At 41.4% G+C, this 25,545-nt stretch overlaps 1 protein-coding gene across 7 annotated transcripts in view; it reads right to left on the bottom strand.

Annotated features, from left to right (window-relative positions):
* Window positions 1-25,545, bottom strand: part of grin2bb (glutamate receptor, ionotropic, N-methyl D-aspartate 2B, genome duplicate b) — a 99,529-nt gene that overhangs the window by 56,246 nt on the left and 17,738 nt on the right. For all 7 annotated transcript variants that reach the window (XM_042399406.1, XM_042399397.1, XM_042399434.1 and 4 more), the window contains one exon: window positions 17,163-17,864. In XM_042399406.1, coding sequence (XP_042255340.1) covers window positions 17,163-17,864 — 702 coding nt within the window. The remainder of the gene's footprint in view (window positions 1-17,162; window positions 17,865-25,545) is intronic.

The following is a 25,545-nucleotide window of genomic DNA, read 5'->3' as shown; positions in this document are numbered from 1 at the left end:
TCAATGACCAGGCTCCAGTCAGATATGTGAACTACTAGTGTGAACAGATAACAGTTACTCACACGTGGAATCATAATCCATATACACAGAAACCTGCGCTGTAACTACAGGTACACTGCAGTAATTACTGACTAACAGAAGCTCTTAAATAATGGCCAGCATGAATAAATTACGGCAAGTTGTTAAAAAAAGGCGTGTTTCATATAACAAGCTCACCAGGAAAGAGAGGAATAACCTCCTTTAAGACAATGAAAGTGTTGAGTTTCATCGACAATTACTTAACAGCCAGTGAATAAAATGAAAAAAGGGGGGAAGCACTTAAATAATTAGTCAATGAAAACAATATTTCTGTTAGAGAAGAGAAAGTCAGAGCAGCAGGGTGGAGTGGAGAGAGGTGACTATGTAATGTACATCATCCTAAATGTATCACAACAACAGCTAAACATGGAGGAAGTGTTGAGTTTGTCAAACCAGAAAACAGGAAGAATTCTCTCTGCAGTTGACATAAATAAAGAAACTACTGTTTGAGAATTAGCAATATTTGCAATAAGAAATTTCTGTTGTGACCAGAAATTGTTGAAAATTTGAAACAAATGCATCGACTGCAGTAAAGTGCAGTGCATTACTACTTGTTTGTCAGCTGATCTACAGAGGGTAAGAGCTTTATGAGAGCCTTTAACCGTGTCAAAACGCATGTTTGGCCTCTTCCCTCCCTCCTCCGTCTATCTTCCCTACATCTATACACACACTGCCTTTTCAATTCTGCTTTCCTCTCTAACAAGCACACAGGGTGAGAGGTGCAGGCTGGAGTCAAGCACAGCGTGCAATGAGAGACATGTGGTTCAAAACCTTGTCATGACGCGCTTTTCTTCAGCACGTCTTGACTCCCGCTTCCCTTCCCCTTTTTTCTGTGTCTCCTCACTCCCTCCACTTCCCTTAAAGCATGACTCTCATCCCTCCTCTACATCCATCAGCACCTGGGGAACCAGGGTGATTTTCTCCACCTTCTCATTTGTGCTCTCACCCCAATGACTCCACTCTCTTCTGTCTCTGTCTGCGTTTTCTCTCAATCTGTTGCACTTTTTCTCCCCCCCCCCCCCTTTTTTTTTTCTGAAACTCTGTATCTCTGCATGCGTGTATCTCTGTGTCTCCTCTTCTATCGTGCACACAGTTTAATCAGATAGGCTGGATAAGTGTGGCAGCGTGGTTACACAGATACCAGAGGCACCAGAGAGAGCAGAAATCAATCACTTCTCCTCTTTCCTTTCATCAGCTATCTCTCTCCCTCTCTGTCTTTGTAGCTCTCCCTTCCTCCCTTCAATCTTCCCGCTCTTCTGTTCGCAGCATCCTCCTCGTCATCATTATCTTTTGAATGTCATTCAACATTTCCTTCCTATTTCAATAAGTTGCTTTTGATTAAAAATCAAGGCCTCTCACCCTCCAAAAAAGATGTCCCCCCCCCCCCTTTTTTTTTTTCTTGGAGAGAGCAGATGCCGTCCCATCTTTCCTCCATTTCCTCCGATTGTGATGCACGTCTCCTTCAACAGTGCAAGACTTTTCTGACTGACAGCAGCTGGCCTGTCAAAGACGGGGAAGTCAGGAAGAAGAGGACTGGGAAGCGAAAAGTGAAGGAGAGACACACACGGAGAGAAGGGAGGAGTGAGGGATAGAGAAAGACATTTCTAATTCAAAGAGACATGCAGTGTTTCCGTGGCAACTCGGTTTCCATAGAAACGGTCTTGCTAAAGATGCCATTAGTGTGAAAAAATACCTACTTACACTCTACTGCACTGTATGCACACAAATATAGGAACATATCTCATTCTTACGCATTAAGTCTGCGATTGCTCTTACACATGTGAGACACATGAGCACATTCCTGCACACACTTATATTCACTGACACACCTGAGGTCAATTATAATAGCTCAATTACAGGCCGCTTACTTTGGTAGCTCAATTATAGGTTTGGCCCTTTGGGAAAAGAAGTGACAAATTGTCTCACTAATATTATTAGCTGTACTTGTAGCTTTAGTGCTGAGTTTTGTTGTGACTTCAGTCTTCAAATTACTTCCTTCAGATTAGGCTGCAGGGGACAAACTCTCCATATATTTTCTTATTGACCGTGACAGTCTGCAGGCTGGGACCACCCACTCATCTACACACACACACACGTACTGTACATACTATATATAACTAACACAAGCTAACCCAGGCTGACAGAAGGGGACTGTATAAAGTCTGACTTGCTGTATGTATTAGGGTTGGGGGTGGAGGGGGGTGGGGGGGATCTTGACTATAATGAACTGCGTGTGCAAGTCATGTGTGGATGTTCCTGTACCATCTCCGCTGTTGTGCAGAAGATGGCTGATGATTCAACATAATGAGGTCTCATCACAACAACAGAGACAGAGTAATGTCAGTGGCTCATCAGAACAAAACGTTCCCGAACACCACGCCTCCCCAGCCTCCACTACGGCACAATAACATATTATGTACAACATATCACAAACACCTCGCTGACAGCGCATCTCATGTCCATATGAAGCTGGAAGCACAGCACATACAGTCATTAACACACAATTACACACTAGTACTGCTGGCTTTGTTTCTCATGGCAACAAATACAGGTGACATTTTATTTTTACCAAAACAAATTTCTCACTAAACTATGATCAACTGAATATAAACCAAACTACAGTACTGGATTTATTTCAGTATTATTATTCTTAATACAGCTGATGTTGGTGGATTCAGTCACTCCTGTTGTTTCATCTTTTTCTTACTTCTACTTCCTTCTATTTTCATCATGGAAAGTCACGTTGAATTGGCTGCTGGCACTTCCTGTTTGCACTGTAAGTGAGTTAGTTTCACATGTAATCCACATGGATTTACAGTTGCAGTGGTGAAACATTTGTCACACAGACAAGAACAAAACTTCTTACATTACGTTGGAAATAAAGAACTTTCCAAACCCCAAAAGACATGATGATGATACAACAACTTACACAAATGTTTTGACGTCACAGACACGACTGTCCCTGTGAAAAGTTGCACTGATGCCAACAGACTGATGACTGAGAATAAGAGAAGGGTGTAAAAGTAGTGAAAAGCATTTCCGTGCGCTCCCTGCACACTGGTGCATATGGTGATTGCCTATGTTGCCTAAACCACAAACTGCTATTGCGTGAGCATACAGTTATGTATTATTTACATTAACTTAAACATGAATCAAACCTAAAGTTGTTATACATGAGCCTGATACAGATGTGTCTAACATTGTATTACAGCTGGTCACGGAGCAGGAATCCATCCTGATGAACAGCGACAGAAACGATATCAACAGTTATAAAAGTTGAGAGAAATAACTCCTAATTTGTCAGATTTCTACCGAGGACGTGATGAATGTTTACTGTGCCTTTGCTACTGCAGGTCGACTACCTCGCTCGCTACTACCAAACACAAAACAACTAACAGGAGCACAGTGTCAGGCTGAATAATGAGAGTGAATCACACTGACAATTGGCTTTTTAAATGTAAATGCTTTCACCATCCTGTGAAAAGATGTAAATCAGCTGACATCAGAGAAGTGAAGCCTACAAGTGTCTGTAGCAGGTGACACAGCTTCATTATCAGCAGGCAACACATTTAGGTCTGTAATCTCCCTGTGATGCTTATCACCAGCTGAGCTATTTCAATATGCAGCAGAGATGAACTGCCTCCTTTTGAATCTGCCAACCTATTGCACTGATCTACTTCCTGTTTGCTTGATGTAAAGAAGCTGTGACTTTGCTGAGCGACTGTTTGACTCTGTACTGTGTGTAACAAGAGAGGAAACAGATTTCTCCTCTCATGCATAATAGCTAATAACACAATGCAAGATACGTTTCAGGTATTGTGTCCACTCAGTCACTGATAGAGGATGAATCACATTTATATTATTCTCTGTTTGCGCTTGCATTTTCTCTCAGTGCGTCAAAAATCCCAAAAAATGTCGAACGCCATTTCATTTTTCTTAACTTACACACATGCGATGGCTTTGAAGGGTGAGAATGTAAAGCTTTGAGCCGGTACTTGTCGGGGAGCGTTGGCTTACTTTGATGCAGAACAGAAGCGAAAAAAAAAGGAAAGCGAAGGAGATTAGAGAGAAGAGCCGAGAGAGAGAGAGAGAGATGTGGTATAAAGATAGAGAAAAAGAGCATGAAACAGAAAGAAAATTAAAGACAGAGAGAGACAGGCACCCCCGTCTGAAGCTGAACATTTGTGGCTCTCCCCACCAGTGTGTGTTGAATAAACAGGACTGTGTGTGATAACACTCTGCAGGGGCTAACAGCTGCAGTGTCACATCACCTCTTGCCTTCACCCTGCTATAATCAGCCTCAGCCAGTACGCACTCGATACAACATGCCAACCTGACTCTTCACAGCTCTCTCAAAAGGCACTTTGTGATAAGGTGTCTATTAAGAAGAAAATAAAAAAAACAGATTTCCTCTTCATCTGGTCCTCAGTGTTAGCGTACCTCTGCGGTTGCTGACACTTACTGTATTTCATGCTTTCTGAGCGCTTGCATTTGAAATCCCTTGTACTAAATATAGAAAGTAGCCCCCAGCGTTTGAGAACCACTGATATTTAGTACGTGAGGTATTATGTGGTGGAGTCATTTTATAACTCCATCATTGTCATTGTTTAGCTGTCTCAGCGACAGTTTGGAGACTCAGTTCTCCACAGAGTGACAGCTTGATGGCTCAGCGGCCAGCGACTATGTAATAATGTTGTCCAGAGGAATGATGGACGTTACCTGAAGCACACTGCACTATACTATATGTTTTCCACCTGAGAGGAATTAAGGAAAGCGAGGCATTAAGTGTACGCTCACGGCTGACAGATGCTGTTGCAGGCCACAGCAGGAGGCCTGGGCGCTGCGTAGTGTGAGTAGTGAGAATCAGGCCGAGGCTTATTAGTGGAGAGAGGAGGGAGTGAGTGAACGAGTGCCAGTGAAGGTGCCACTCACTGGGTGTCACTATCACCATTGATAAAGACCAGTGAGCCGGATGTGTCAGTCTCTGCTACTGGAGAGACTCGCCAGCTGTCACAAACAAATATTACTTCCCGCTCTCCATCGCTGACAGACACAGATCACGCCTACAGGGCCTACAGAACATGCAGCAGCACACTACTGGCACAAAAATTCAGACAAAAGTTATGTTGCACTGAAAATTTTCAAATTTAAATGTAAAATAAAATGGGAATCAGTACGTGTTTCCATCCACTATCTGCAAATATATTCAAGATTCTATATTTATCTGCAGCTCAGGTGGAGGACTGGGCTGGTCCGTTAATCTAACTCTTCCTGTCCACATGTCCAAGTGTCCTTAAACATGACACTGAATCCCAAAATGTCCTGAAAAATGAGTGCTTTGGACAAAGGTGCCTGCAAAATGAATGTAATGTATTCAAGCACCAGTAACTGGCATTTTAATAGCTACTTTCCCAACTAAGAGCATATTTTTAAAGGGGACGTGCACTTTTCCATGTCGATATTTATATTCTGGGGATCAACTGGAATATCTTTGCATGATTTACAGTTTGAAAAACTCCTTATTTATCTTCTACTGGTCCTTTATGCAGCCCCTCAGTTCAGCCTCTGTCTGAAACAGGCTGTTTTAGTACCTGTCTCTTTAAGCCCCGCCTCCTGATGATCCCACTCTGTTCTGATTGGTCAGCTTCAGGAAGCTGCGTCTGGGGCTACTTCGGTTCTGGAGGCTACGTAAACAAACAGTAGTAGTCGGTTCCAGTAGTTTCTGATCAACTCATGGAACAACCTCAGCAACAAAGTCTACAGAACGGACGGCCGTTTGTGGGCAACAATCTGACGTCATCACGAGGAAACGGAGAGCAGGTTGAAGCCCTGCGTTTTGACTTGCAGGGAGCATTTTACATACAGTACCAGTCAAAAGTTTGGACACACCTTCCTATTCACTTGAATGAGAAAGTGTGTCCAAACCTGATACGTCCCCTTTCAGAATAACTTTCTCTTCTGATTCACATCTACCTCGTAGAGCTTTTTAGTAGCTACTATGGGAATAGAGAGAGAGGAGACATGCAACAAGGACCCCCGTCTGGATTTAAACCACAAGTGTTGCAATTACATTTACTGTATATATATATATATATATATATATATATATATTTCTCTTTTTTAATATGCCACTTTTTCCACCTCAGGCCAGGACAAACATTTTCAATAATAAACTGCAGTACAAAAATGCCAATATGCAATATGTTTGAGGTAATTTAAAAACTGTGTCGCCATTGAATAGTTTGTCCCCCAGAGACTACTGACTACTGTAAAATGTCCTGTTGAGACACTCTGTGGTCACAGTTTGAGGCCTCTCATCATCAATGTGTATTTTATCCATTAATTATGAAAAATGACTATCACCAAATGTATTTTTAAAAGTCCAGTATCGGTTGGGTTCTGTATTTTTATGTGCCAGTTGAAGACGTGGGTAAAAACAGGTGGATGTATCTGTGGACTCATGTGTGGATATAAGTGCTGATACTTATATACTTATGTACTTCACTTGTGCACCAACATTTTTCTTCCCCCAGCTCCCTCCATCGCTGCTCTCTCTCTCTCTCTCTCTCTCTCTCTCTCTCTTTCTCCTTATCTCAGTCCCAACAAATGGAGGCTCACTGATGAATGTAAATGACTGCCCCCCCCCTCCGCTCCATGCAATTAGAACAAACTCAACCTTTCTGCCTGTTTGGGATTAAATACCCACAAGTCAGCCAGCTCTCTTCCTCAGCCTGATGCAAAACCATGAAAACCACATTATGTGACAACTTTTTTCTGCACCGGCTCTTATCTTTATATCTTTTATCTCTGGCTGACTGTTTTTTTCTCTCTGTATTCCCTAAACATAAAAAAAACACACTACAAGATGAAGATCAGATTCATGAGCGATGGCACCAGAGCTCCCTCTAATATCTACACTTTCATAAAAAATGAATTGAACGTTGTGAGAGTTTGTTTAAAGTTTGAACCTCTAATGACACTGAATACTGGAAGTTGAAGGCAGGTCATCTGGAACTTTTTGAGGCACCAGTATAGCCTTGAGGACGGGGCGTTGGGAGCTGTGACAGATGAAATGAGTGTTATATGGGGAAAATGATAGTAGCAAGTTCTTGATACAGATGTGTACGGCCATTAGTGTAAAACTACTTAGTAAAGACTTTTCTTGACTGTACTTGTGTTTTAAAATTGTGCACCTCGGCTTCACCAAGTAAATCCTGTGATTTAATGCCATAACTGAGACATCTGTCAGCATTAATATGTTCAATCCCACTGGCAACCACTTGATGTTCTGATTTTAAACCAACACAGACAGCAGCTGTGATCTAAGAGCGAACGCAACCGTCCATGACTCAATCTCATCAGTGTTTTCAAAGGTCATGGGAACAAATTATTTGTCAGTCGGCGTTCACGAGTCCTCTGAACTAATCAAGAAAATATGTTGTTTGTCATTTCCATCCAAACAGACATTTGACATTTGACTATTTAAACATTTGATGAGACACTTTGGTTAAAGGTTCGGTGAGATTTGAGTTCATGTCTCTGATTGGCATCGTCTGTCATACGATCACAGCTGTGTGACAATGAACTGACTGATAAAACTTTGCTGCATCTGCTGATGCGTTCATGCCGACACTGTTTGTCGCTGTAGCCCCGCCTCCTCCTTCTGTGCGTTTTGGTTTTGTTGACTTAAGATTAATATTTATGTTCGTGTTTTGTAGGGAGTTTAGTTTTCCCTGCAGAATCCTCTTTGCTGCATGGATTCTTAAAAAGCTTCTTTCTGCGAAAACTGAAGAACATTTGATATAAATGGTCACAAAAGTTTATCCAAATATGATGCATATTTAGTTAAAGTTAAAGTAATGCACGTTTGCATCTACTATATATAATAATATCAGGAGGTGGACTCATCAAGATAAATAGTTGGTGGTGTTTATACTCCAGTCCAGCGCCATCAAACCTCGAAGGATGGAAAACTATGTGGAAAACTTGATGGAAAGATGACATTTATGTTTGTTTCATGTATAAATGTATAAATGTAAGGAGTCTCCTCATTGGTCCACACATATCTGATGTTTTTGTCTCGTCAGTGGAAGCTTGAGTGACCTTTAACCCACACGCTTCATGTGCGTCATGATTCATTCGTTAAGTCTGTTTCCACATTTTCTTTTTATCGATAACAGAGACTTCTACGCCTCAGCAAAGTCTACTGTATTTCAATTTTTTTGCAAATTTCTGGCTTTCCACTCAGAGTTTTTTAGCAGGTAACACATTAGAGTGATTAAGGTGAGGAAACGATCACGGTTACAGTTAAAAAGAAACCCTCCTGCCTACAAGATAGTTTCAGCCTTAGAACAACAAAACACTACGTTGCCTTTGCTTGTGACGGTCATAATTCACCTGGCCACTAGAGGTCCTTCTCAGGTTGATGTAAACAAACAACAAATGCTTTCATGTAAGAACAATCTCAGAGATTAATATGTCTCAACGTAATTTGTCACAAACTGATCAACTAGTGAGGAAATAAACGAGCTGGCTATTGTTATTTAATGGCAAAAAAGGTTGATGTTGTTCCATTTGGATCATTTGCCATCTTTAGCTTACTTGATAAGATTAGCTTGGTAATTAGGACTCATATGCTGGAATGCTAACAGGCCAGAAAGTTCCTGCTGGCAGGGAGAAGGCAAGCGAAGCTCCCAAAGCTTTCTGACAACCTGTTGTAACTGAGTGCAATACAGAGAAGTCTCCTGTGATCCCCAAAATTACTCATCCCGTCCACGCAGAGCACAGCCGCTGATAAAACGAACTCATTATATGGAGAGAAAGGAGGAAGAGAAAGAGAGAGAGCGAGAGGGGAGGAGGTAAGGATTTGCAGCCCATTTGAGGGGCACAATTAAAATTTAGAAATGTATCAGGAAAAAAAAATGAGGGTGCAGAGAAAGCTCATTGTGTGAGCGTAGACTGGATTCATGGGACACCGAGGGTGGGACCGCATTCATAAACAGTTTACGGTGTCGTTTGGGAGAACAATGCGGTAAAGAAATGAAATGAGGATACAGAGGACAAAGATGGGAAAGGGATGAGGAAAGGACGTGATGGGGCCGGATAAGGATTAGCCTCACACCGTATTTGACCTCAAACTTGTGTGTGTGTGTGTGTGTGTGTAACAGAGAGAGAGAGTGCAGGACGGTATAACGAGCAAATTTGTCTCATCCTGGGAGCACTCTGAGAACAATCTGCTCTCCGAAAAAACAGCACCGGCATGAAATATTTAGCTCCAACAAAACCTGCAACTTAAACCTGCTGTACAGAGCTCTGCTGCTAGTATTTGATGTGAGAAACAAGAGTTGTTCAGGCCGTACAGGTCACTCGCTGTTCATGACTATTGGGCTGAGTTTTGGATACATGATGAGAAGAAGTGAGGTGTGCAACTCCAACCCAGTCTAATTAACTCTATGTTTATTTACTACCAATTTGTTTTCCCAGATACATTAAACATAATTGCTGCCTGGATAATGTTCACTATGTTCCTGATAGTCGGATATTCACCTGAGATGAAGGTTTGCATCCTGCATGTGTTTAGACAACTAAAGCACTTCAGTTCGAGGATTTGGCTCACAGTTTTATAGGTTTTTCTTATTGTCAACAAATCTAATGTGCAGAGCCAAAGCAACAATGAACTGATCCTACTTACAAGTATTGTGTGTATCCAAAGTGTTATATATCATATTCCTCTGTTGTTGTCCAAAAACCATTAAAGGTTGGGCGACATGTTCCTTCGCTGCAAAGATTACAGTCACATTCGTTTCTTTAGAAACGGTTCCAAAAACTAATAACAGTCCACAATTATGTTTTCAGTCTCCGGAGAGCAGTTCCTTGTATGGCAGGCTACTCAGTGAACTTCAGTATAAAGTCTGATTGTGCTATATACGTGTAGCACAACAAGCTAGTGAAGCTTTATTCATGGAACCACATTCCTGCATATGCACGGTGGCATCTGCCAGACACGGAACAACTCTCTGGAGACTGAAAATGTGATCACTGTTATTAGTCATGTCACCCTGTGCAGCTTTGTGGCTCATGAATGTGTTTTTAATAGTTTTTGGACAACAACAGAGGTCTGCGGCACAGAGGAATACCATACATCAGGCTGGAGATACACACACATTCACACACACACAATACTTCCAATCATTTGTTGACAATAACAAAAATGTAGAAGATCACCAACCACATGCTTTAAGGTTAACATATCCTGTCTAATGCTTCAAATCACTGCTGGATGTTTTAAATATCTTTCTTTAATCTTAACCAAGAACTGTTAAGAACAGAATACACGATAGATAAAAATATTAATGCTTTTGTAGGAAAACAAATGAAATATGATGTCAGATATGTTCAGTATCAACATTTCAGAGCTGGGCAGATACTGTATGTCCATAAAAAACACGACATTCCTCTCGAAGCGTATTTGCTGTTACATATTAGCAGCATCAGAATGTGAGTGAGCGGGTGGTCATTGAGCCTCTGCAGCAGCTTTTTAAACAAAGTCACAACACCTCCCAAAAAAAGCTTCCCCCGGACGTCGGCACAGTTTCCACATATTCTCTTTTTTCCATTTAGCAACAGAGGAGCAGCTCTGGGCTTTGTTGTTTGATGACATTACAGATTAGTGTGAGCTCTCTTGATTTTAGCTTTAAGAGATAGATGTTCATGTCCGCTGTCAAAGACCACAGGAATGACGCACAATAGGTGAATTTTTCTCCCAATCACTGGCTCGATCTATTGGACCTTTCAAGGGCTAAAATGTACCGCCAAGAAAATAGGAACATCAATCAAATGCAGACTGCTCCAGTATCTCACAGAGACAGAGTGAGAGAGACAGAAAGTGTGTTTGAAGCTATAATCGGATGTGATTAGTTTTACAGGGAGAGAACGGCTGAAATCATCATTACTGCTCTGTTTTTTTTAGTCGTTTTCAAATCTGGACAGGCGGTCGTTTTTATTCGCTGTACGCCGACCAAGTGATCCTAACAAGTCCAATAAAAATAAAATACAAAATGAGTCTTGCCATAAATAAAATCTGAGAGACTGATAACAAATACTGTGTTATTTCATTGTGAGAAGGACAATCAGTTCAAGCTGACAGAAGGTCCAAAGTCTCGAGTCTGTATTGAGACTTTTATTTGCTCTCGCAGACGAGTTATATTGTCGCAGTTCAGATGTATCAGAATCAATTGTGGAAGTTACGTTTGACACATGGAGCAGTTTTGTTATTGTGACAACACACAAATGGAGCCGACGGTCCCGTCTGTGCAATTTCTCAGACTGATCACGGAGATCTCCTTCACAAATTGGCTTTTCACTTTACAGATGTCCTGTGTTGATGATTACGTTCCACACATTTTCCTGAAAACAAATCCTGTCTGAACAGGACTGAAGAAAGACGCCGACAGAGCCAAGAAAACTAAAAAATAATGTTTGATAATAGCTGCATGAGGCAGTTTATTATTGTAGTTTGTTCCTTAATTCTCCTGTCTGTTGGAATAGGTCCTGATTGCAAACAGGGGCATTACAGCAGCAGTCCATTATCCCCTCATGTACAACCACCAAGCATAATGGGATACATGGTGCATGCAGGATGAAATGAGGGGACTCATAAAACCACAAACTGGGAACGAGAACAATAGGATGAGAAAATCGAGTGCACCCTTGGCTTCAACAATCATGTCAGCTGCAACAGATTAGTGAGGACCTTGGTATCTCTGAGCAGCCACCAGTTGGTCGTCTGGCTCATGTCAGATACTGTAGGATAATTCACAAGTTCTCACACACGTCTCTGCAAAGGCTTTCTATTTTAAGATAGAGAAGGTGTATAATTGTAGTAATCAATCAACGGGTGGTGAGAGAGTGCTATATTTGTATTGCAGAATGGGGTTTTTTCTAGAGGGATTCAATAGTTTGTATATTTTCTCTTTCTTTCAATTGGAGAAATCAAACCACAAGAGAGACCACAGCGCTGCGGTCCATTCATCCATGACTTCTACTATTGACCACCTGACAGACAGAGATTCGTATTAAACAAGCAAGAAGTGTAAGCCCCCCCCTGCATGATTAAAAAACAACAACAACAACAACAAAACTGGGAGAAAAAAATCAACTTTGAGGACAACGAACCATTTATGAGAAATAGTATCAGGATGAACAACTGCTGTAATCTCTCCAAACACAGGCAAAGAGGCATCATTATCATCGAACAGCAGCACCAGCATGCTTTACGTGTCCACACACATACTCACACGTGCACAAAGGCACGTACACACACACAGCTTAAGTCCCAACAACAGATCTGGAAGACCTCATTAGTCTCCAGAGCCAGAGTTGAGTGTGGGCCGTTGCCAACTCGCTGTCGTCCTATTATGCCAACACCAACACATGGCACCCAGTGAATTAATGGCTAAATGGGAGCATGCAAATTGTTTGGTGCATAATGGACCTACCTGCATCTGTCACTGGCTCATTGATTCATTCTAATACTGGAAATAAAAAAAAAAAGCCAGGAGTGCTGCGAGGTATCAGGCCTGTTTATTTCTACTGAGAATGTCAACCGTGTGCAATAACGCGCTTTAAAGATCAAATACCGTTAAAAAAAAAAAGGACACGTGTGTTCAATGTTTTAAATGGAAATCTAATTGCTCGGTGAGCAGATATGGAGAAATCAAGTGGCTTGCCCTACATAGACGCCTGAAGTGAAGGATTTCAGGAGGATTTAGAGCAAAATAGATTAGTCATAATTGTGGACTGATAAGGAACGGACTTGGCAACCTGGAGGGAATTGAGTTATTGACGCTGGAAAATCACTCACTGGCTCTTTCGTATTCACACAAGCATGTGCACACACACACTGTATAGAGTCATACATCTCCTCGTCATGACTCTATAAGCTCCATGTTTCACCTCACTCACACACCTCTATGCTTCTCCATTTTGTGATTTCTGCAGCACTCGTTTCAGTCTAGAATACGATATGACTCTCCTCTACTGTCCAAACATAGAAACAAGAACAATAATACAAAGTGTTGACTGACTGACTGCACTGTTCTCAGATACAACAACACTCCATACAGTTCATCCATCAATGTCTCCTTTACATAGATGGTTCAGGTCCGTCACCAGCTGTGACTTTGTCCTCGATTACAGACGTTCCAGTAGCAGACTGGAACAGTACTACATACTGCGTACTTTCATAGTAGTATGCAGAATGAAACTGTTAAATGGATTTAATTAGCAGCATGCTAGGCCAAGCTTAGCTTCCCAGGTTTGGAAAGCAGAAGTAAACAGTAGTCCGGTTAATGACCTCCGGCTGGTCTCAGTCAGCCAGCAGCTCCTCACAGCTCTGAATGTTGGAGCGTTATCTGGATAAACTGACCACATAAAACTTAATAAAGTGACATATTAATAGTGAAAGAGTGAAAATTACAACTTTTAGTCTGGCTCAAAATCTCCACTGTGATTCTATCCACCATTTAAAAAACAACCATTCCAGCGCTTTGCATTGTGGGGCAGAGCAGGCGAGGTAGACTATGCTACATCTTGGCTGCTAGCATAGCAACAGTCTTTTAGATAGAACATATAGAATCCATTTCTCTCCTGCAGTATACTTGAGTGTTTAATACTGTTAATTAAAAATAACTCGATGTGTTTACATACTGGTGAACTAGAGGCTCCAGTTTCTAATACTGTGAAAAGGAAAACTTCACAAACGTGTTATGTTACACATTGATATCCCACACACGACAATAAGCTTTCATCTTCTCCTTTATTTGACATCTTTTTCTTTCCTTCTCTTTGTAAATCAGACATTGTTTTGTAGTTGTATGTAAATGTAGTCACTCATTCAGTCAGTCAACTCTTTTGGTCCAGACTGGAATATCTCAACAACTATGAAAGCTTGTACAAACATTCATGGTCTCCAGAGGATGAAGCCATCTCACCGGTCGTCTCCTGACTTTTCACTTATCCTGAGAAATAGATATAGAAATATATAGAAATATATATGAACTGCTGCAAGATTTAGTAAATATTATCCTGTTTGCTAGACATGAACATGGTAAACATCAGGATGTTAGCGCTGTCATTGTGAGCACGTTAGCATGCTGATGTCAGCATTTAGCTCAAAGCACCACGGAGCCTAAATATAGCCTGACAGAGCCGTTTTATTGCTATCACTTCCTTCTCTTTGTGGATTGTATATTAATTCTTTAGCGTGTGGATGTCAGCGTGTAGGATTTTGTTGTTGTTTTTTTTTCCTTGTTTGTTTGTGATGTGACTGAAAAGCTATAAATAAATAAAAGATTCAGATAAACACAGAAACAACCGAAGCAGCACCAACAATGCAGTTCACCTCTCCGTTCTTCCCTCCGTCTCACCACCCTATTTTTGATCCTCTCTCTCCATTTTTCCACCTCTCTGTTTTTACGCTTTAATCTATTCATTCATCTGTTGACCCCCCCCTCAAACCCCCCCCCAAACCCCCCCCATGACTACAGCATTATCCCTTTTCTCTTCTAGCTCAGCTTTTGTCAGAAATAATCATTCCTTTTCTCTCTCCCACTGTAACTGTTTTTATACAGTATGTAGAGAGAAATATATAAGCAAGTGGTTGCTATGCCAACCGTATCCACCGCATTCATCCCTCGTTCTGTGTGTGTGTGTGTGTGTGTGTGTGTGTGTGTGTGTGTGACTGACAGTGAACATGCGTAACAGAGGAAGAATAAAGGTTTAAGAGAACGAGCCGAGTCAACAGTAATCACTGAAAATGGGGGAAAATACCGAGATTTCCTCAAAAACTGTGTTAAGCATCAAATGATGTGTAATGCAGGTGCACCCACCCGACACACACACACACACATCCTGTCTCTCTGTGTGTGTGTGTGTGTGTGCTCTGTTCCTTCAGCAGTGCTTTTACATGTCTGTTACACTCTTCTCGCTTCCCCCCTCTCGTCACTCTCAGTTTGTGCCCCCCTGTCTCTTTGTCAGCTGTAAAATAGGGTAATTATATGTTGAGCTGAATCCTCTTCCTCCTTCACACCCACACAAGTTGTGTTATTTCATAACCTTCACCCTCTCACTCTCTCTCTCTCTCTCTCTTAGAAATCCTCTCGCTTCCCATCATCTCTGCCTTTCTCACGTTTTCAGTCCACTATTGGGTTTTTATAGGCACCGGTCTGTCATAGTGTGTCACTGACGAGTGGAAGAAAAGCCCCCGAAGGCTTTCAGGGTGTTTCTGAACCTGACGTACTGTGGGGGACATTAACGTGATTCTCTTTGAACCGGAGCTTTTATTTGATTCTCTCTTGATCCACGTTGAGAGAAAGCCCTGATTTAAATGTTCTGTGAAGCAACAAGTAAAGGCTTCAGATCTGATTTCCATGTTATAACCGTCTGTCTTCTGGCTCCACAGTTGCTTATTATCCCACCAAAATCACTGCAAATCATCAAATATAACCAGTTTTTCTAATTAGGTTATTTAATGAGATGATAATAATGTTGGCAAATATGTTTGTTAAGATACGTGACTTCACATTATATATGAATTACATTGTTGTGAAAACTAAAACTACAACAAGAAATCACTTTGTCTGATTAGTATTCAGACTGACGGCTGCTCTGCAGGTGGAAGGTTTGGTGTGACAGTAAAGCTTCTGTGTTCACTAGTGTAACTTCATACAATTCCTACAAACAACATGTTTGTCATTTATAAATCAATCAATCATCCAAAAAAAAAAAAAAAACATAAATTTCACCTGCTTTTAACATGATAAAGATGCAGAGTTGCACATATTTTACACTTCGCAGCTTCTTCAACATCGAGATTTTCTACTTTTTTACGCTGAGTGTAATGAGTTATGATATTATGAGCCAAAGACACATTTTTATTGCCTTCTGATAGATAATAACAAATAATAAATCTGAATTACTGTGTAAAATACTTTTTTATATCATTTTATTTGATGATGTTTTATTTTGGAGATTAAGAAGCTGGAGTGTGTTTTATATGTTTCCATCAGGGCTGCAACAAACAATGATGTTTATTATTTATCAATCTGATGACTATTTTCCTACAATTATTAATTGTTTTGTCTAGAAATTTCAGAAAAATGGTCACATTTCCTCAGACTGCTACAAAGATATTAATTCAGGTTATAAGACCAGAAAAATCAGCAACGAGTCAAACTGAAAGCAGCAAATATTTAGTATTTAAAACATGAATCAATTTACTGATTACCAAAATATATTAATATTCTATTAATATTCCATTACTGGTTAAGTTCTCTTTGTTAAAAATCTCTTTACTACAATACAGTAATGATAGTAGTAATAATAATAGTGACAATTCATCTAAACCAAATATAACTTCATCAGTACCTTTTATTTTGTGGAGGAAACAGGCAGCATCCTGAAGTGCTGCGTGTTTCCCATCACTGAACACTGCTAAGCCTATTAACACAACATTATTTAAGGGTGCGTTTCAAAGCTTTTGTTCCATTTCTGGATCATAGATTTTCCTCGTGCAGCCTGGTTTGTGCCAGATCTCTTATATCCCGATCCCACAGAGATGGTTTTTGACTTGTTATGTATTCTTTTGTTTCGTGCTGTGAGTCCTTTTTCCAGTTGAGTCGATTCGCTGTCAGGAGTTTCAATATGAGGTCAGGCTCACTGAGGAGGTCAATTAACGGCGAAATATATCATCAAAGAGGGCCGGCTGGAACGAGGAGCGGCCCTGCGTGGTAAGAAGTCTTAAAAAGTATGAAAGGAGAGATGGATTTGGCTCAAAGAAATAGGATTATCTTAGAAATATTGGTTTTCCGTCATTGACGGAATTCAAAGCTCTTGATTCAAACAGTTACAAACATGATTTGTCATGTTTTGTCTTTAAAGATGGCTGCTGCAGTGTTTTCAGTCTACAGGTTGTAGTATTTAAATATCAAATTAATTAAATAATCCACTTCTCAGACGGCCATGATTATTATCAATAAGTAATTCATAATTCAATGCTAAAAAAAGCAGCTCAAGAGTTTTCCTACCTTGGCAGCCATGACCATAGAGGAGCCCCCCCGGATGCCCAGGATGGGGATGTGAGTCTGAGCGGAGATGAAGTCCAGGATCTGAGCGATGGCCTCCTGGTCCGTGTCGTCACCGAACACTACGCCTTGCAACGAGTTCCTCGTCATCTGTCCGCAGATCCGATTGATGATACTCTTGGGGTCGGTCTCGTTCATGGTGACCACCTCGACTTTGGGGGGGTAAGGGATATGCAGGAAGTCCTCTTTCTCAAGTCCAGCCCCGAGGGCGACTTCACTAGAGTTGCCCACCAAAATGACAGCAATACTGAGTGAGTTGATCAGTTTGGGGTTGATCGGGGGAAGAACCGGTGAGCCAGGAGAGTATTGAGGAGGGATGATAACACCCCTCTGGCTGCTGCCTCCCCTCTGGCCGCCTTGACCCCCCGGGGCACCTCCGGGCCCTGAACCTAGACCTCCACCCCTGCGAGACTCGCAGACGGGCAAAAGGAGTACGGAGAGGAGGAGCAGAGAGAAGGACAAGGAGAGGAAGGGCAGGGTCAGCCGAGGCTGAGGGTAAAGATGATGGGATGACTGGTCTGCAGGTGGAGCGGGAGGACGACGGGGGGAGGAGGAGGAGGAGGGGGAGACGAAGCGCTTGTCCTGAAGACAGGAGGGAGAAAGGTGGAGGCTGACAAGCATTGTGGAGGAGTGTAAATGCCGTCCCTGGAGGGAGAGAGAGAGAGACGGAGAGACAAACCAAAACACATTAAAGTGATACAATCATACAACAAATCATCTGCATCCATATTATCTGCTGATATTAGTTTGTCAAAGATGGATCTTTATCTACAAGAATAACTGCAGAACAGAAATATCAAAAATCACAAATCAGCGACATAATCTTTATCATTTTGTCAAAATATTGATATTAGTATTTGCCTCAAAAACCCAGTATACAGATGAAAGATGAGTTATGAGTTGTATTTTAATACAGCAGTCAAGAGTCACGCAGCTCTTTGTGGTGTTGTTTGGTCGTAGTCGGGGGGGTTCGGGGAGTTACAGCCACTCATAAATGGAGCAAATCATCCATTTTTATTCTGTATTAAGTATCATTTTGTATATTTGGGGGAAACTTAACTTAACATATGGAAAACAAATAACATATTAACTGAGAGGTCACCTTTAAAGGTGAATGAAATAGTTGTAGTGTCTTAAATCAACGTATAATGGTGAACAATCTCCTGCTCAATCAGTAAAGTGAGCTCATTACATATATGAGTATTTATTCATTCTTTCATTCCCTCTTTTTATACTTTAACTTTTCATCTGATGGATCTACACGTCGGGTGAAGAATCAGTTGCATGAATAATACTAATAAAATATTAAATATCTGTTATTGGTCAGATGATTCAGGCCCTTCAGCAGACCAAACTAAGTGACCCAAATAGCTGAGTATCACACTGCACACTGAGAGAGGCCTGCGAGCTCTCATAGAGCATCAAGTGACAACGCCACATCCATTATACTGTGCTGTGACTTCCTTGGAGGAACCCTGTGGCACACATCAAAGACAGAGCGGGAGAGAGATAGTGAGTTGTGTGTGTGTGTGTGTGTGTGTGTTTTGAAGGAGTCAGGACAGCACTGGGTGCATTTTGACAGATTGACAGCCTTACAGCTTCATGGACTAGCTGCCAGGCTAAGTGACCATTAGACACTGACTGAGTCTCTCTCTCTCTCTCTCTCTCTCTCCCTCCCACACTTCTTTCGTTACTTTTCTCCCCTTTAACCTGCTCTCCTTTCAGTTGCTCCCTCCGACCCGCTCACATCCCTTCGCTGTTCTTTAAAGTCAGCTGCAGACCTATTATTTACTGTTATTGCTATTATTTACTGCTCCTGTATTAGCAGCCGTACGCAGCGGAGTACAGAGGAGAAATGATGGAGGGAACAGAGGAGAGAGAGAAAGTGAAGGAGAGGCGGAGTGAAAGATGTAAGCAGAGGGAGGTGACAGGCAGGGAGAAACACAATTAGTCATAGCCTGATGTGAAAATTGTGGTTTCTTAGTGTGTGCGTATGTGTGTGAGCGCACACACATGCCAGCGTATCAGGAGTAGAAATTTGAGCATATTTTCTGCGTAGATAAAGACGAGGAATCTTAATGAGTATATGTTCATGCTCATATTCTAAATTAAGCACGGAGGAGCACTTTAGGAGAGGGATAAATGAAGGGCAGAGTAAAAAAAAGCTCCTTTCTCTTCTTCGCTCACACACAACACCTTCGGTAATCTTTTATTTATCAAGCACTCCGCGTGTTGTGAAGCTGATCCAGTCAGCGGCACCAGGAAACAAAAGTCCAAAGAACAGAGGAGAAGGAGAGAAGTTGTGAGGAGAGCTGAAATCTGACAGAAGTAAAAAAAAAAAAAACAGCAACAGAGAGCAAAGCAGTAATCTGTGAAATAGGGCGAACACAAGAGAAAAGGCCTGTGGAAAATCACAAGCAGAGGAAATGTGATCTCCACATTAAAAACAGTTTGTCTAAAAGCTCTAATTAGCAGGGGTTTGTCAGCCTTAATTGCAGGTGCACATGCTAATTGTAAACTAGCTGAATTCTCCATGAGGACGCCACAGTGGAGCCGAGAGAGAGAGAGAGAGAGAGAGAGAGAGAGAGAGGAGGAGGAGGAAGCAAGTGGGAGGAAGGCAGCAGAGAGAAGAGAAGAGGAGAGAGAAGAGTGGGGAAGGGAGGGAATAAATAGAGACATACACAAAAGAGATGGAGGTGGAGGAAAGAACAGCAATAAGAAACCCAGAAGAGGGAGGGAGGGAGGGAGGGAGGTGTGGAGGAAAGAAAAAGATGAAAAGAGGACATGATTAGAAATAAGATGATAAAAGAAGAGCCAAGGGTGGAGAGGAGGTTAAGAAAATCTAAGAAAAAGGAAAAAAAAGGGAAAACTGTAAAAAGGAAGAGAGAAAATATGTTGTGGGGGGAAAAAAAGGATGGAAATTGTGTAAAAGGGCAGATAAATCTAGTGAGAGGGGCAAACCCGGAGGGAAACTATGAGGAAAAAAATCTCAAAAGACAACGCAAGAAGTGTGACAGTAAACGAGGGAGCAGAGAGAGACCCATTCAGATATGTGTTTCTGTATAACAGCAGTGCTCCGTTTCCATAGTAACAATTCAAATATGCCTCCACATAACACCCTGATGGACAGGGAGATACACACAACTCGCACCCTGCATGCGGTGCGTGTCCTCTCCTAATAACACACAATTTACTTTTATCTACGCTCGTAACATGAAATAAATAGTACGGCGCCTTCACACACACACACACACACACACACACACACACACACACAGGAGATAAGTTAATGCACTCCTGCAGATAGAGATGATCCAGTGCTCCGCCTTTTAGTGTACCTCACATTAAACATGAGTCTCTATAGGGCTACAGGCAAATAAGCAGAAATAAGACGCCGGAGGGAGCATCCATCCTGACGCTGAATGACATAATCAGACCTATACAACGTCTCCTCTGTCATTAACGGCTCCCGATTAATAACATTTCAATAGAGGGAGTCAAGAGTGGATCGTTTACTCGCAGCATAATAGAACAAAAGTAAAACACTGCCACAATAAATCCAAGTTGACATATGAATTTATGCCTCTTGTGTGTCCATTACAGCACTTACACAGCAATTACAACAACATATGCAGTGCCAGAGAAAACACGGATAAGTGGCGACGAGTGGCTACACAGAACACCCACATGTGTGCACAGCTTGCATCCAGTAATTTACAGTAGACGTGAGCAATCTTCTAAGCAGCGCTCCGATGAAGACACACATGCGTGAGCACACAACTGGCCGTGCAAACACAGTAGGTCAAGCACTGTTTGGGTTCATGCTTTCAGACATCTGAGCCCTCCTGACACGTAGAGCTCTATATGGCTTCTGTTTTTTTTCTCAATATGTGAAGACGCGTTGGCCTTTACATGCCCACGCATGCACCAACGCACGTGCACAAATCAGGTTTGTAGCTCTGGGTTGAGCTGGATCATGCCAATAAGAGTGAGCCATCAGTCATATTTCACTTAACATTTACAAAGTGCATTGATCAAGAAGTCTGTCAAATGGCACAAATCGCCAGCAGAATAACCGGAGCTGCTTGAGCCACACACTCACACTCATGGACTTCCAAACTGCCAATAAAAATTCCACTTGATCAATCAAGCCATGAACTGTGAGCCTTGATCAACCAAGTCCCCTGTCAGTTCCCACAGTAATATGTGCACTTCAATGGTTACATGCTGTGGATTACATACTGCAGCAGCCTGAGAGACATTCAATCTGAATCTGCCACACGTAGGCCATCATTATCAGGCTCTACTACATCCCTCCAGACTTGATGTGGTGGGCTGTGCTCTATAGCATTTGAAAGGCATTGTGGATAACATAAGCTGACAGGCATATCTATTAAGAAGCCCCATTTACATTTAGTGGGTGGTCAGTTACAGGTAAGAGTGGTACTTTTGTCATCTCCGCTGAGCACACGCTGCTCCAGACATGATTTATAAATCATAACAAATCACACTAAACACATTTTAAACACTACTGTTGCTTTAAATAGCAGCACAAGTCAACCATTTAAAGAAAAACCTTTGAGAGGTGAGTGTTTCTGTTTCATTTAAAGATGTAGATAAAAATCCCCCGAGGAGACGTAACAACAGGTTTCTATTTGTTACAACTCCAATATATCATCAATAATTCAGAAGAGGACTGTATCATATTAACTACAGACTGGTGGACATATGCTGGTTTTCCTGCACATCCATCTAAAGTGTCTCAAATGCTTTGTAGGCACAAGACTACATCTATTCCTGCTCTTTATTTATCGCTCTGATGTTAGCAAGTGAAGGGTAAAATGGTGTTGGGCGTCTCTATTCAGCATCCATCCAGCTGCAGGAAGCTTTTCAACAACATACTTCACTAAACTCACCTAAACAGCACAACAGAAAAAAGCAGGAAGAAGCAGGTACTCAAATTGATGTTGCAGATGAATAATGCACACAATAAAATGTAGTTGAAGATAAAGAGAGCTTTGTGGTTTTCCTCACTGGCCTCAGACTGAATCCCACAGGAGCTTCCTGTTTGTGAGTGGACAGATGACCATCCCTCTGAGAAAAACGAAGTTTTAAATCACCTGGTGTAGTCTTGGGTGAATGACATTCACTCTGAGCTGTCAGTCAGAGCCGTGTGGCGCTGCTGTGTTCAGTCAGGTAATCAGACGTCATGCAGCTATAATGACTCCTGTGCAGGGCTAGTGGAAGCAAACACGTTCTATTTACATCCTCTGTAATTATTCAATTCACTCGCACAAAGTCAACTGTCAGTGTGAGCTGAATGTTTGCTGTAAAATAGTCTCACTTTCTACTTTAAATGAATAAAACACACTATGCTGCTGTTGCCCACCATGGCATCAGTTTACTAGCCTTTACATGAAAGGTGTTGCTCTATATTGTTCTATATTAATTCCACAAAAAGACTAAAACCAACAATACATTAGTACGTCTCTTGATACTCTCTGACTTCTCCAGCCTGTCTGTAGCCCGTCTGTTCCTACTGAGGATGTAAATCTTTAAAAAAACATGTCATAAACTATTTTTATTTCTAGTGAATATGTACATGAGCAGGTCATGGTGATGGAGGATCATGTCACCCAGGGCAACGCTGTGGCTCATTTATGTGTTTTTAGTGTTTATATATAATATATATATATTAGTATAGTATTTGAACAATAACAGAGGTCTACAGCACAGAGGAATAAAGATACACAAGCAATACTTGTAGGATACATATATTGTTGACAGTAAGAAAAATAGAATATCTCCAGCGTTATTTTAAATCATGATGATTTCAAAGGACATGGTTGACGATTTTCTGTATTTTTCTTATTGTCTGTATACATGTATGTATACATGTGCAGAGCCAAACCAACAATGACCTGATCCTACTATCAAGTATTGTGTGTGTATCCAAAGCCTGATAAATCTTATTCCTCTGTGCTGTAAACCTCCACTGCTGTCCAAAAACTATTAAAAACATGTCAGTGAGCCACAGCGCTGCACTGGGTGACATGAAGACTTTTGTTAGTTTGTTTAGACTAATACCAGCGATCACATTTACAATCTCTGGAGAGTAGTTCTGTGTAAGGCAGATGCCCATGAGCACGCACGGGAATGTGACTCCATTTATAGTGCTTTGCTAGCTTGTCGCTAGCATATCACTACCTAATGACTTTGTACTGTTTGAGAAATGTAGAATGCAGAACCACACCTTACATGGAACTACTCTCCAGAGACTGAAAGTGATCACTGTTAATAGTCTTTTGAGCAAATTAATGTGCCCAAAACTCTTTGTTGCAAAGCAACATCCAACCAAATGCAACAGCGTGACTCATTGACATGTTTTTAATATTTTTTTTGACAACAACGGAGGTCTACAGCACAGAGGAATAAGGTATATCAGGCTTTGGATACACACACAGCACTTGTAAGTAAGATTGATTCATTGTTGGTTTGGCTCTGCACATGAGATTTGTTGACAATAAGAAAAATATAGAAAACCTCCAGGCATATCCTCTAAATTTTTGAAACATGATGGGATGAGAGAGGCAGAGAGAGAAAGAGAGAGAGAGAGATGAGGTCAGTGTTGTAGAATTACTAGGAAAGCAGAGCAAAACAAAACATATAGTCAGGGGAATAGAACATATAACATATAAGGGGTAGTAAAGAGTGCTAGCATGTAGTATTATGAGTAATCTTCTAATACAGATTTCTCCTCTGTTTAATAATCTGTCGCCTCTCACTGTCTTGTAGAAAGAAAAAAATCACTAGTTTATTGAAGAGAGTCTGCGGTGTTTCATTAAGTGCACTTAGTCTGGTCAAGAATCCTCTCTTTGCTAATTGCACTTATAATGAGACGCACTACACATCTCTACTGTCGTACTGAGGCTGCCTCGGCCCTCTAAATAACATTATATGGTCTCTTCATCAGAGGCATATAAACTGACCGAGACACACACACACATAACCACACCAGTGCAATACATACACACACACACACACACACATATATATATATATATATATATATATACACACACAACCAAATATACACACTCAGAGGCAGAGAGATGAAGAAAATGCAGGGTTGAGGCAGGATCTATCTATCCCCCGGGGTCTTCATTACCTCATTGAAGCCATTTATTCCACTGAGGTTATATCTCCTGCTCTGGACTTAATTTAGCAGCAAAGTGACGTGTCCCTCACTGCTGCGATACGCGGGCCTTCAGAGCCTCAGAGGGGTCTGGACCACCACTGTTTCAGAGCTACGCAGTCCATGCAGACCTCTGCCATGTCTCTGCAGTATGTACATTATGTTGGATACTATTGGTTTCCAGCCTGTTTTATTATTTTTTATAACTGGCTCTGATACGTGTTATTTTATCTGAGGCAGCACAGTCTATGAAGAGGCCTCTCTACAGCCCAAAATGTCTTTTCTCAGGTTTCTTTCATGTGAAAAGCTGAAATGTGATAACGGAGTTTTCTGTCCACATTCTGAGCCATTTGGGTGTCGACTGTATTGCTGTACTGCATTCAACAGCTGCAGCTCTCTGGAGGTTTTTATAGCATTCCTATGGTGCCTACGACTCAAGGGACTATTTATGACGGACCAACTATCCGGCCTCTCTCTCTCCTATAATTCCTTTAATTACCTAAAGCCTCACACCAGTCTAAGACCTCTGGAGTTGCCTGCGAGCTGTCCTTACACCTCCTCCAGCACCTGTAGCTATACTGCCTACAAGCAAGCCCACTGTGTCTGATTCAATTGATTTCACTTTTATGCAAATAATAGTTCCAGGCTGTTATCCACTGATAACACATATTAAAGAAAGAACACTTTGGATATGTCTTGGAGCAAGTCTAACAGATCCTGTGACATTGCAGTAAATACAAATCCCTCTGCCTGCTGGTCATCAGCTGAGCATCACCACGGCTACTCTGATGTCAGGCCAACTGCATGCATCTTATAATGTTCTTTTAATGTGTTTATTTTCACCCTGCAGAGTATTCATGACTCAAGAGTGTGAATGCAAATAAAGAATGTTGTGATTTCGGACCAGGCTCGTCACATCATGTCGTAACAGCATCACATATCCTGTTGATTCCAGCATCGAGGCAAAGAAATGCACAATATGTGTGGAAATTACAGAAAAATATGTCAACGTGTAATAAACATGTTGAATATACATTTTCCTACCAGTAGACATATTTAGTCCATATTACAGTATGAATTCCAGTAAGGCTCAGCCTTTGATGTGCTTTAATGTGTGTGCAGCATTGTCTT

The sequence above is a fragment of the Thunnus maccoyii genome, chromosome 2, assembly GCF_910596095.1.
Source record: "Thunnus maccoyii chromosome 2, fThuMac1.1, whole genome shotgun sequence".
Taxonomy (NCBI): Eukaryota; Metazoa; Chordata; class Actinopteri; order Scombriformes; family Scombridae; genus Thunnus; species Thunnus maccoyii.
The sequence above is the reverse complement of the archived record's forward strand: the minus strand, read 5'-3'. Positions and strand labels throughout refer to the sequence as shown.